Source organism: Phaseolus vulgaris, chromosome 7 (assembly GCF_051622355.1).
Source record: "Phaseolus vulgaris cultivar YP4 chromosome 7, ASM5162235v1, whole genome shotgun sequence".
NCBI classification, from domain to species: Eukaryota; Viridiplantae; Streptophyta; class Magnoliopsida; order Fabales; family Fabaceae; genus Phaseolus; species Phaseolus vulgaris.
Genome location: NC_143504.1, coordinates 12,680,408 through 12,693,038, shown reverse-complemented (window position 1 = coordinate 12,693,038; position 12,631 = coordinate 12,680,408). Strand labels below are relative to the sequence as shown.

General features: G+C 38.0%; 1 protein-coding gene across 1 annotated transcript; it reads left to right on the top strand.

Annotated features, from left to right (window-relative positions):
• The first annotated feature begins 648 nt into the window (after positions 1–648).
• LOC137827674 (Vps51/Vps67 family (components of vesicular transport) protein) lies at positions 649–12,406 on the top strand. The gene is made up of 7 exons (XM_068633918.2): positions 649–1,550; positions 1,720–3,207; positions 3,939–4,133; positions 9,147–9,427; positions 9,880–10,059; positions 10,312–10,483; positions 11,658–12,406. Exons 1-7 carry the CDS (start codon positions 864–866, stop codon positions 11,829–11,831), a joined length of 3,177 nt encoding a protein of 1,058 aa, XP_068490019.1. The 5' UTR covers positions 649–863; the 3' UTR covers positions 11,832–12,406.
• The last annotated feature ends 225 nt before the right edge of the window (positions 12,407–12,631 follow it).

Here is a 12,631-nt window from a genome sequence, read left to right as displayed (position 1 = left end):
TTTAATTTGATCTCTCTTATAATTTTTTTTCTTCTTCCTGAAGAAATATTTTTCTAAGCAAATACCATAAGGAGTCATGTGTTTGAGACAATCTTTGATAGTATTGTACACCATGATACAAACAATGTCTGATTTTTATATGGTCTAGTTTTGCAACAAATTCGTCGGAAAGTTACATAAATTTATAAATTGCACGTTAAATATATTTCCTCTTTCCAATGACATAATCACAAAAATTTATTCCTAGAATTTAAAGCACAAATTATCTAAAATTAAGTAACTTTTTATGATGAATTAAACTCGAATCTAAAGTAGGTTTTGAGTTAAAATGATTTTAGATAAATAAACTTTATATTCGATAAAAAATGACATTAACTTTGTGTACTTAATTTAATAAATAAAATAATTTAAATATATATATTATTCATTTAAAATTAATTTAATAATAATTAAGCATACATTATAGTCTATTTGATTATTTAATTTATTTTATAATTTTCATATAGATAATACAACTATATTAAATATGTATAAAAATTTAATATTTATAGAAAACACAGTGTATAATGAATTATAAGCTTGAAAATGAACCTGTGATTTGTTTTAGCAAGTTCTAAATATAAAGCTTAGTATTAAAAAAATCAATTCAGGCAAAAATACTATTACTTACTATTCCTCTTCAAGGGAAACGACGTCGTTCACCTTTGTTTCAGACAAAATTTTCCTTTACGAAACTCGCGTTGAGTTTCTCCCTTTTCCCGTTTCCAAGTGACCGTTTTCCAAAATTTCAACTCTCCTTGCTCCTCCGTCCGCCGGAGAGATCAATGCCAAGCCACTAAAGCCCCAAACCCACCGCCAGAGCAATGCGAGTCTCGTCCCCCGCCGCGGCAGCGCCGTCGCCTCATGCCGATGACCACCGCATCTCCAACCTCGGCAGCCGCGACGCCGAGTCCCTCTTCCGCACCAAGCCTATTGCTGAGATCCGGAAGACAGAGGCGGCGATGCGGGGGCAGATCGAGGACAAGAAGGAGGAGCTCCGGCAACTGGTCGGCAATAGGTACCGCGACCTGATCGACTCCGCCGACTCCATCGTCCGCATGAAAGCCTCGTGCAACGGCATCTCCGGCAACATCGCCGCCGTGCACGGTCGCATCCGCTCTCTCTCCCTCTCCCAATCCCAGTCCCAAGCCAAGCTCCATTCCCAGTCCCGAGCCTGGACATATGGCGCGGCGTGCCGTGTGAAGTACCTCGCCGACACGCCCGAGAACATTTGGGGCTGCCTCGATGAAGGGATGTTTCTGGAGGCCGCGTCGCGCTACGTACGTGCCAAGAACGTGCACTACCACTTGTTCGTCGATTCTGATGACAAGAAGAAGAAGTTCCTCTCCAATTTCGCCATGCTCCAGCACCAGTGGCAAATCGTTGAGAGCTTCAGGGCGCAGATCTCCCAGCGCAGCCGCGATCGGTTGCTCGATCGCGGCCTCGCCATTGCCGCTTACTCCGACGCGCTTGCCGCCGTCGCCGTCATCGACGAGCTCGAGCCTAAGCAGGTATTTAGTTTCTTCGCATTGAATTCTGGATTTATGCCTAGATTGATGTGTGTGGAGTGATTAGTCGATGAAAAAAAGGAGTTGTATGGACTTAATTAGTTTAAGATTTGGACAATTGCTGGATTCGGTTTAAACTGTTTTTTTTTTTTTTTTTTTTTATGTAAAACAGGTATTGGGATTGTTTTTGGAATCGAGGAAGTCGTGGATATTGCAAGCTTTGGGGAATGCTGGTCCTGGTGATGCTTCCTCCTTGGTGGTTTCGGTCTTGTGTGATGTGTTGGGTATAATTCAGGTTACTGTGGGTCAGGTGGGTGAGTTGTTTTTGCAGGTTTTGAATGATATGCCCCTTTTTTACAAAGTCATACTGGGATCCCCTCCGGCATCTCAGTTGTTTGGTGGGATTCCCAATCCTGACGAGGAAGTTAGGCTCTGGAAGTCATTCAGAGATAGACTGGAATCGATCATGGTGATGCTTGATAAGCGTTACATTGCTGATACTTGTTTTTCTTGGTTAAGGGAGTGCGTCAGCAAGATAAGTGGAAGAAATTTGACTGATGCCATTGGCAGCGGCCAGGATCTGGCTTCTGCTGAGAAATCAATAAGGGAGACGATGGAAAGCAAGCAAGTTCTTCAGGAGAGTCTTGAATGGCTCAAGAGTGTTTTTGGCTCAGAGATTGAGTTACCTTGGAGTAGGATTCGGGAACTTGTTTTGGAAGATGATTCAGATCTTTGGGATGAGATATTTGAGTATGCTTTTCTTGGCAGGATGAAATCAATTATTGACTTGAGATTTAGGGAGCTAACTGGTGCTGTTGACGTGGTAAACTCAATTTCTGCTGTAGGTGAGTTGTTTACCAAGCTGGATGATGTTCAGGTGTACTTGAACAGACCTTCTACGGCTGGTGGTGTTTGGTTTCTAGAATCAAATGCCAGAAAAACTGGAGTTTCTTCTGGGTTTAAAGTCCAGCCTGAAGAGAGTGAATTTCACTCTTGTCTTAATGCATACTTTGGTCCTGAAGTAAGTCGAATCAGGGATGCAGTTGATGTTTCTTGTCAGAGCATCCTTGAGGATGTTTTAAGTTTCATAGAATCTCCAAAGGCATCTCAAAGACTGAAGGATCTGGCACCATACCTGCAAAGTAAATGTTATGAATGTGTGTCTTCAATATTGATGACACTGAAACAAGAGCTTGATAGTTTATATGCCCCGGCAGAAAATAGTGAATCGCCAACTGCTGTTACTGTTGAAAAGTCTCTTTTCATTGGACGAATATTGTTTGCATTCCAAAATCATTCTAAACATATACCCCTGATACTTGGTTCTCCCAGATTTTGGGCTAGTGGAAATGCATCTACAGTTGGGAAATTACCATCTCTGGTGAAACAGTCTCGATTTGCATCTGATTCTGTTATCTGTGATAGTCCAGGAAGACAAGCAAGCCTAGGCTCTAAAAAAAAAAATTCATCTTCCATAGCTGCTTTGCTTGGTATGAGAGAAGGTGCAAGCCCTGAATTGGAAGAATTGAATAAGACTATAGGAGACCTTAGCATTAGAGCTTACAACTTGTGGATATTATGGCTCTCAGATGAACTTTCTGCCACAATATCTCGGGATCTTAAACAGGATGATGCTTTATCTTTGAGCACACCCTGGAGGGTAAGTGATATTCACCTCCCCTTTGATGTGTTTGCTTGTTTGCATGTAACAACTTAATCTTGTTTTTCTTCTTCGTAAGATTATGACTTGTCAATCTTTCATTTTTGAGTGTTTATTTTTTTTATGAACCTTTGTGTCTGACTATAATACTTATTTATTCCTTTTGAAGGCCCCTGTGGTTAAAAAGTTTGTTAGGTGTGAAGAAATGGGGAAGGAAAACATAAGAATGAGGTTAAGAAATTCTTTACGAATAGAGTAAAATAAAAACAGAAAATACAGGAAGTCAGCAAGTATAAGCTCCTCATTCTATTTGTATGTACATCACCAGAAGGGAAAACCACTTAACAAATTGACATTGGGCAAAAACTTGATTCGGGCTTGAGCATTTATAGCGTAGCATTTCATGTGATTATAGTCTGACATGATAAATTGTCTATCAAAACACATCATTATGATCTTTTACTTTACAACTATTGTATTAACAAATCTTGTGGGTATTGAATCTTCAATCTTCAACCAAAGGTGAAATGCATAATGAAAAGTTGTGGCCTTTAAATATAGAGTCAGATTAACTTCTGTTCGCCTTCTTGAAAGGATAGTGGGTGTCATCAAACTCAAACATTGCCTTGGTCTAATGTTGTTATTTCTTAGTGGGACCATGTATTGGCGATATGCTGGCCAAGTTATAGCTTTTCATCTTGAAGGTTTTTTATTTTTGCTTATCTGAACAGGGATGGGAGGATATTGTTGTCAAGCAAGATCAATCTGATGAGAACCAATCAGAGATGAAAATTTCTCTTCCATCTATGCCTTCTCTCTACATCATCTCATTTCTCTTCAGAGCGTGTGATGAAGTTCATAGAGTTGGAGGTCATGTACTTGACAAGAAGATTTTGCATAAACTTGCATCAAGGCTACTGGAAAAGGTAGGTTTTCCTGTGGATGTTCTGGTCTGCTTGATCTTAACTTTTACCATCATGACTTGCTCACTAATTTATTTCCCGTCTTTCCTTTTTGTTTTTTTAATAGAAAATGAGGTTTCATTGAAAATAAAAGAGTAAATGGATAATGTATCCTCAAAATAATATAAACATAAGACATGAAAAAAATAAGAAGTGAACTAAGAATGCCGGAAAGAATCTCTCTGCAGTATTTCAATGCCATGTTAAGAATAAACTGAAGTTTAAATTAGTTGTATCAATTCTGTGGCTGCGTGCCATTTTCTGTGTCAGCTTACCTAAAATAGGTAGGCAGTGTAGTCTTTGTGAGATCCATCTTAGAGACTTGGAGCAGTTCTTATTCTTGAATTCAAGCTGCTGAATTAATTCATCATAATTTTTATTTATTTAGAGTTAAGCTTGAGTTGTCCTCATGTCACTAGAATCTCATAGTAATAGAAATACGCATACTATATGCAAACCCACCCACACCCATGTAAAAAGTAATTGCAATCAAGTTATTGAAAACCTAAATGATTATTGGTTATTGTCTAAACGAGAACTGAAAAAGGGAGATTCAGTTTCAATCAGGTCCTTTATGCACAATTTGACTTGCTAAATACTTCTGATCTCATCATTTATCTTGGTATGTCTAGTGGTCTATAAGTATAGTTGAACTTATGCATTTTTACTGGTTTTGGTGCTAAATGGGATACGAAAATTCCTGAAATCTAGAAGGCCAAAATTTTATTTGCATACTTTGAATTAATGAGCATGGATTTAAATGAGAGTGAATAGAAACACGGGCATGCTAGTAGACCCACCTTTTTTTTGTATAAGCATAATGTTGACTGCTGCCATTATATGCTTTTACAAGGTAGCTACGGATAACTGAACAATAGTGTGTCTTTTTCACATGGGTTCTTATTCTTGATGTAAACCAAATTTGAAAATGTTTTATGAAGAAAAAATTGAGAAGTTCCTATGAGTATATCTTGTGTGAATGAGCTGTTGCGTCTTGGTATTCAAAACGGTTATAAAAGTTTCTTAAATCTATAAGGCTGAATTTTTCTCTGTATACTTTTAATTAAATTAGAGAGTGAATGTGGGTTTTCAAGCATGCTCTTTTCTTTATATTGGCATAATATTGACAGCTAGCATTACATGCTTTTTGCAAGGGAGCATCAGAAAAGCAAAAAAATAATGTGGCCTTTGCAATGCATGGGTTAATCCTTTTGAAAACGTACTTTTTAAGAAAAACATTGAAAAATATAAATTTACAATTAAATCATTAATTTCTCCTGCAGCATGTTGCCAAAAACTAAATTTTGCTTATAGAATATGTTAGGAACCAATTGCAATGCATGATAGTTGAGCCATAGGTTGGAAGTCTAGAATTCTAGTGTGGAGTTTATAAGGCCTAGGTCTCTCCAACTAATATGACTAACTTTTTTAGCGTGGTTCTTTTAAAATTCTTATCAATTTGAGTCATGGTTTTTCACCATGTTCTTGACTGCGAACATGTACCATAGGTGATGCTGACATTGCAACCTTTTATCTAGAATAATCAAAGGCCTATTACATAGGGACCCATCCAAGCTTGAGCAATATAGACCCATCTCATTAGTTGGAGCTATGTACAAGATTATTTCGAAGGTTTTAGCTAGTAGAATGAAGAAGGTGTTGCCCTCTTTGATAGATGAATGCCAATCAGCCTTTGTGAAAGGAAGAGGGATCTTAGACAGTGTTCTTATGGCCAATGAAGTTGTTGAGGATTTAAGGAGAAGTGGGAGAAGAGGGTTGTGCCTAAAGGTGGACTCCGAAAAAGCATATGACTCGGTTAGATTGGCGTTCTTATATGATATGCTATCCAGGATGGGGTTTCACAACCTCTGGATCGCATGGATTAAAGGATGTCTGGAATCCGCCACTGTGTCTGTGTTAGTCAATGGGAGCCCTACGGAGGAATTCAAGCCGACTAGAGGGTTAAGGCAAGGAGACCCACTTGCACCCTTCTTTTTCCTAGTTGTAGCTGAAGGCCTTGCTGGGATAGTTAGAAGTGCTAGCAAAACCACTTTGCTGACGAGCCTCAAGTTTGGAAGGAAGGAGATTGTGGTGTGCATCCTCCAGTTTGCGGATGACACTATTTTTCTTTGTGAAGACTCCTTCAACAACGTGGTAACCTTGAAGGCCATCCTAAGGGGGTTTGAATTAGCCTCAAGGTTGAAGATCAACTTCCATAAGTCAAAGCTTGCAGGCATCAATGTTCAAAGTAGTGATGTAGCATGTTATACAAAGACGTTGAACTGCAAACAAATGGGAGTACCGTTTAAATATCTGGGCCTTGAAGTGGGAGGTAACCCCAGGAAAAAGCAGTTATGGGAACCGGTCGTTAACAAGTTAAAAGCGAAGCTCAGTGTGTGGAAAGGGAGATTTTTATCCATGGCAGGGAGAATTTGTCTTATCAACTCTGTCATATCTGCTATACCTCTGTATTATCTCTCCCTTTTCAAAGCCCCTGACTCAGTCAGTAAGAGGATTACCTCTATCCAAAGGAGATTCTTGTGGGGTTGGGGGAAAGAAAGCAAGCCAATTTGCTGGGTTAGTTGGGAAGATGTGTGCAAACCTAAAGAGGAGGGAGGATTGGGTTTAAGAGAAATACGAAAGTTTAACCATGCTCTCCTAGCTAAATGGAGATGACGTTGTATCTCTCAAGAGGAGGGAAGGTGGAAAGAGTTATTGGACTCAAAGTATGGGTTGGAGCCTGGAAGCATCCATACACTAGTCAAACTCCAATCTTGGTGGTGGAAAGATCTCTATAAAGTGTGCAAGGAGGAGGAAAAGGATGGTTTCAAGAAGAACTAAGCTGGAAACTAGGGTGTGGAGACAAAGTAAAGTTCTGGGAGGAGGTGTGGGTTGGGAGCTCTGATCTCAAATCCTTGTTTCCTAGACTGTTCTCCCTATCCTTAAACCAGGGGCAAACAGTGGGTGAAGTTGGCGTGTGGATTAATTCGGATTGGAGATGGAGGCTGACATGGAGGCGTGCCAGATTTGAGTGGGAATCATCACTGGAAGCAGACCTCTTTACACTGCTATCAGGGGCACTAATGAGAAGGAATGACGTGGATGTGCAGGTGTGGGGGAAGGAAGAACCAGGCCTTTTTCTGTGAATTCTGCTTATGAGTGCCTTGCCAAGCAGTCTCGTGGAACCCAATCCAATGTGTTTAATCTCCTTTGGAAGACTAAGGCATTCCCAAATGTGATCGTGACAGCTTGGAGAGTGCTGCTGGATAGAATCCCAACAAGGGTGAGTTTGAGTAGGAGAGGGGGGATGATGGAATCTACGCTATGTGCAATGTGTCAGCTTAAGGAGGAGTCTTGTCAACATATCTTCTTGGAGTGTAAATACACACAAAGGGTATGGTTCTTGTGCTTCAAATGAATAGGTATCTCTTCTGTTCAACAAAATGATTTAAATATGCACTTTATGAGTTTTTATCTGAGCAATGCTAGCAAGAAGCAAAACCTGGTATGGAAAGGTGTTTGGGCATCTGTTATTAGGTGTATCTGGGACCAAAGGAACCTGATTGTATTCAAAAAAGGGCTAGTAGATGCGGAGGAGGTGTTTCAGAAGGCTCAACTCAAATCCTGGCTTTGGATGAAGCACAAGGTGCATTCCTTTACTTATTCTTTCGTAGACTGGATTCTTAATCCAATGCTTTGCATTAGAAGTTATAATTAGGACTCCCAGATGCCAAGAGTTTTAAGACTACGGCCTATACTGGATTTATAGTTGGTTGGAGGTGTTGGTGGGTTTGTCACGGCCTGCAGCTGGTGCAAGATGGAAAGGACATATGTGCTTGCAAGGGAGTCAAAAGGAATGTTAAGGACATGATGGAGGATTCTGTTTTGATGTGTCTTATAACAGACCAATAGAGGCAGGGTGTATGCTAGTTCAGGGTTCTGTGTAAGTCGAAGTTGTAAACTCCAACCAATCTAAGTGCGAGATGAACCCTGGCAAGTAGGAAGTTGGTTTCTGATAAAAGTGAGCTTAAAAGGAGCAAACAGGGGAAGCCAAAGTCCAAAAAGGAGCGAATGGAAGATGTTGCATTGAAGTGATTAATTTTGTGACAAGTGCTACAATCGTGCCACTGCAAGCTGGGTAGAAGGAATGTCAATGAGGTGGTGGAGATAACCAATATTTTGGTGTATTTTGATGGTTTTGTAGCTGCAGTTTGCAGTGTTTATAGCATTCCAATACGAGCACGGTGCTAGCTGGAATAGGATGTCTAGCTTATGCAGCAAACATTATCTATCTTTTGCTTCTGGGGTGTTTGTTCATCTCTTTATTCTTGGAGATTCTTAATGTGATTTGGTTTATGTAAAAGGGTTGGGATACTCCTTTTGTATTCCTTTTAATTTAATTTCATTCTTTGCTGATAAAAAAAAAAGACTGACCACTCCAAATTAAGTTTTACAGCACTACTTATAGTGCCTTGTTATATTTCACCATGAAATCAAGTTCCTAGCAACTATTGCTCAGATCAAAGTGTCATTGGTGCTCTCTTTCTATAATGCAGCTTAATTAAAGTGCTAAAGAAGCCCTATTTTATTGAGATCCCTACTCCACAGATTGAGACTGAATTCCAGTTCCATTTTAATAATTATTCTACTCAATTGTTTAATGTTTTGCATTTAATTTTCTAGGCAGTGAGTTATTAAGTTATCATGCCAAGTGTCATTGGTGATTTCCTCTTTCTATAATCCAGCTTAAATAAAGTGCAAAAGGAACCCTATTTTATTTTGATATCCTTACTCCACTGATTGAGACTGAATTCCAGTTCCATTTTAGTAGTTTTTTTATACTCAATTGTTTAATGTTTGCATTTAATTTTCTAGGCAGCGAATTATCAAGTTGTATTGTCATGCATTATTGTTTCAATGACTGTTCTATTTTCGTGATGGCATGTACATCTACAATGATGGTATCTTATTATACAGGTAATTGGAATCTTTGAGGACTTCCTTTCCACTGAAGAGAGTGGTGTTCACCAAGTTTCAGAGAAAGGAGTTTTGCAGGTTTTGTTAGATGTCAAATTTGCTACTGATGTTCTCTCCGGTGGTGATTTAAATCCGGTTGGGGTACAATCTAGTCAACCAAAAGCAAAGCTACCTGCCAGAAGGAAACAAGACCAAAGTTCTACAACCTCTGCCATTAGAGAACGTTCAGATAAATTGTTAACTCGTCTTTCTCAGAAACTGGATCCCATAGACTGGCTTACGTAAGTATCTTATTCTTCAATGAAGTTTTTCCTTTCTTTGTTTTGGTATGTTGAAGCGACAAGAATGTGCAATCCATGAACAGATGGCTTGTGTAATGATTAAATATGTAAGGAATTGGAAAAATTAGGTAAGTTTATAATTACAGAATAAACGAATGAAGCACAAAAATTTCCAAGAGGTGCAGTGAAAGAGAATAATAAAAGAAATCTGGGATTTCAAACAGGCTGTAATTCATTTCAAGCAACAACATGGAATCTGGGAGTAGATCCATAGAACATGCATGTTCCATTTTTGAAATCTGAAAGGTTGAAACCTTTTTTCTTTGCTTTAAATCCATGGTTAGAGAAAATTCGTAGCATGCATTTCTTGCACATGGTTAAATTGTTAGTGTGTAATGATTTGAAATTGTATTAATTTCTGCAATGCCATCTCAAATCTTCTTTCTTTATAGGTATGAGCCATATATCTGGGAGAATGAGAGACAGTCATACCTACGACATGCTGTCCTCTTTGGTTTCTTTGTGCAACTTAACCGTATGTACACAGATACTGTTCAGAAACTGCCTACTAATTCAGAATCTAATATTCTGAGGTGTTCTACAGTTCCCCGGTTTAAATACCTCCCCATCAGGTTAGTCTGATCTTCTATTTCATTTCTGTTTTGTCTGTCATTTCATAATGCATAGTTACAAGCTGGTCTCCGATGCCATCATTTTATTTATTTATTTTAAATTAGCTTAAACTGTAATGGTTTATTCACTGACTACTTTTGTGTGGGTAGTTGTTTTGCTAAGAAACCTACTTATGTACATTAAGAAGCAATTGATTAATGCTCTAATAAATGTCATATCATATTTACAAACTTACCTCTTGGTAAATTCAGTGCACCAGCATTGTCCTCTAGAGGGACAAAGAAGACATTTACTCCATCGTCAAATGAAATTTCAAGAAGCTCATGGAATTCAATTACAAATGGAGAACTTTCTCAGAAGATAAATTTGGATGACAGTTCAAGTCTGGGGGTGGCAGCACCATTACTGAAGTCTTTTATGCAGGTAAGCCCTTTTCAAATATTGGTACTATTTATTGCCTTATTGCAGTTTAATTTTGTACATTTATTCTTTAATTAAGAAATTATGAGATGTTGATACTCCATAACTTTATGCAATTTGCGTATCATATTCATACCATGGTAGTAGAATCGAGATACAAGTAGTGTATCGGAGAGCTGATATTATGAATCGTAAATCGTTTCGTATCGTGAATCGTAAGATTCATAAACATTAAAAAGTTTAATATATACTTAAATATATAAGATATGTATACATGCAAGATACAATAAATTATATATATATATATATATATATATATATATATATATATACCACACAATTTCACCAAAACAACCTCCATGGTGCATACATGTTATTAAACAAATTATGTTTATCTTTTTTTATTTACTCATTTTTTAAAATCCACACTGATTCACACAATACGGAATCGTTTCGTTTCGGGATTCAGTGATTCTTTGTGCGAATCGCATGATACAGCTAAAATTCAGGGACGAAAAAGATTCTTCACACGATTCATATTGTGGGAGGGTGAAACCGTATCGTTTCGTACGATACGTATCGTGAATCGTAAGATTCTAACTACTATGATTCATACACATCTATGACACTGCTGCTGCAGTGAACTCCATCCATTTGTGCAACCACACAAATGTATTTCCTTTTTCTTTTTAAAACAAGTTGTTTTTATTCACTGTAGACAACTGTTTAACGAAATTACAATCCATAAGCCAAATGTGATTTTATTTGGTCAGCTTTCCTGCAGTATTTGACAGAATTAATACCGAGTCATTTCAAATTCTTAGACCGGATTAAACTTTATCCACTACTCCCCGGTACTAGTACTATGTATTACTTTAGCCTGGAAAAGGTTATCCATTCAATTATGATTGGTTCCTTGATTTGTTGAGCAAATTGTTTATAATTGTAGCATATGATATTTTCTTGCTTAACCAAGTAGATTCCTTTATGCGTTGCTTACAATGTTAGCTGCATATATGCAAATTTTTGGAGTAACATCACGGTGGTAACATTATCATATTACATCTGCATTTATATACCGATACCCTCCATTATTATACCTAAATTGTGATTTAGAATACGTTATTTTATTGCTTAGTTACGTAGGTATTTGATACTAGTTTTATTCTTTTTCTAGGTTGGAAGCAGGTTCGGGGAGAGTACTTTTAAACTGGGATCCATACTGACTGATGGACAAGTTGGCATTTTTAAGGATAGATCTGCAGCTGCCATGTCCTCGTTTGGAGATATTTTACCTGCTCATGCAGCTGGTCTTCTTTCATCTTTTACTGCTCCCAGATCAGATTCATGATTCCCCAAGCCAGTGATTGAAATGCATCCTGCTTGCTCTTTTCAAGGTCTTCTTACCATAATGTGTGATACGATATATCTTGAAACCTTCCCAGCCCTCCAACTTTTATTCGTGGCACCACTCTATTAGAGCAACTCTAGAATCATATATGAAAGCTCCATCTCCAAACATCCTAAACATCTGTGGAGCAAATGGATCAATAAACTATTGGATGAAGATTCTTAGTGTTGATTACCGTGGTTAGCTTCATTTTATCATTTTGTCTTGGAAACGATTGTGAATATAAACGCCCAAATTGTAAGCATGAGGAAACTTGACAAGCAAAAATAGTGTAGATGGCAGATTCAAGTTCACGTGTCATTTAGGCCAAGGAAACTGAAATGGGGTCTTGCTATTGTCAGAGTTGAGAGCTGCTATAATTCATGGCTACTGTATTGCGTGGTTCTACATTTTTGGTGTATGTCTATAGTTGCATAAATTCAATCAAATTATCTTGTTAGATTTATTTTAATGTTCTGATTACAATGTAACACTGTATTTCAAGACACTTGTTCAATGAATTGAATTCATATGAATACGCAGTAGTTTATTTATTTTCTATTATTCATTTTGGTAAGTGTATCTAACGCGAAATACAGCTCAGCATCAACCGATATAATTAAACTTTTATAGACTAAAGTTCCTACTTGGTACTTGCGCATAATTTTGTTGGATATTTGACTCCCTTCCTATGTGGACAAAAGGTCCAAATTGACAAGTCTCCTTAGGCAATTTCTTCCTGCACCCCACAATTTTATAAA

Excerpts from the sequence above, each read along its gene's own strand:
- LOC137827674 (XM_068633918.2), top strand. The coding sequence starts at position 864 with ATGCGAGTCTCGTCCCCCGCCGCGGCAGCGCCGTCGCCTCATGCCGAT. Across the intron at positions 4,134-9,146 it reads CATCAAGGCTACTGGAAAAG|GTAATTGGAATCTTTGAGGA; the intron begins GTAGGTTTTCCT and ends CTTATTATACAG. Across the intron at positions 10,484-11,657 it reads TACTGAAGTCTTTTATGCAG|GTTGGAAGCAGGTTCGGGGA; the intron begins GTAAGCCCTTTT and ends TTCTTTTTCTAG.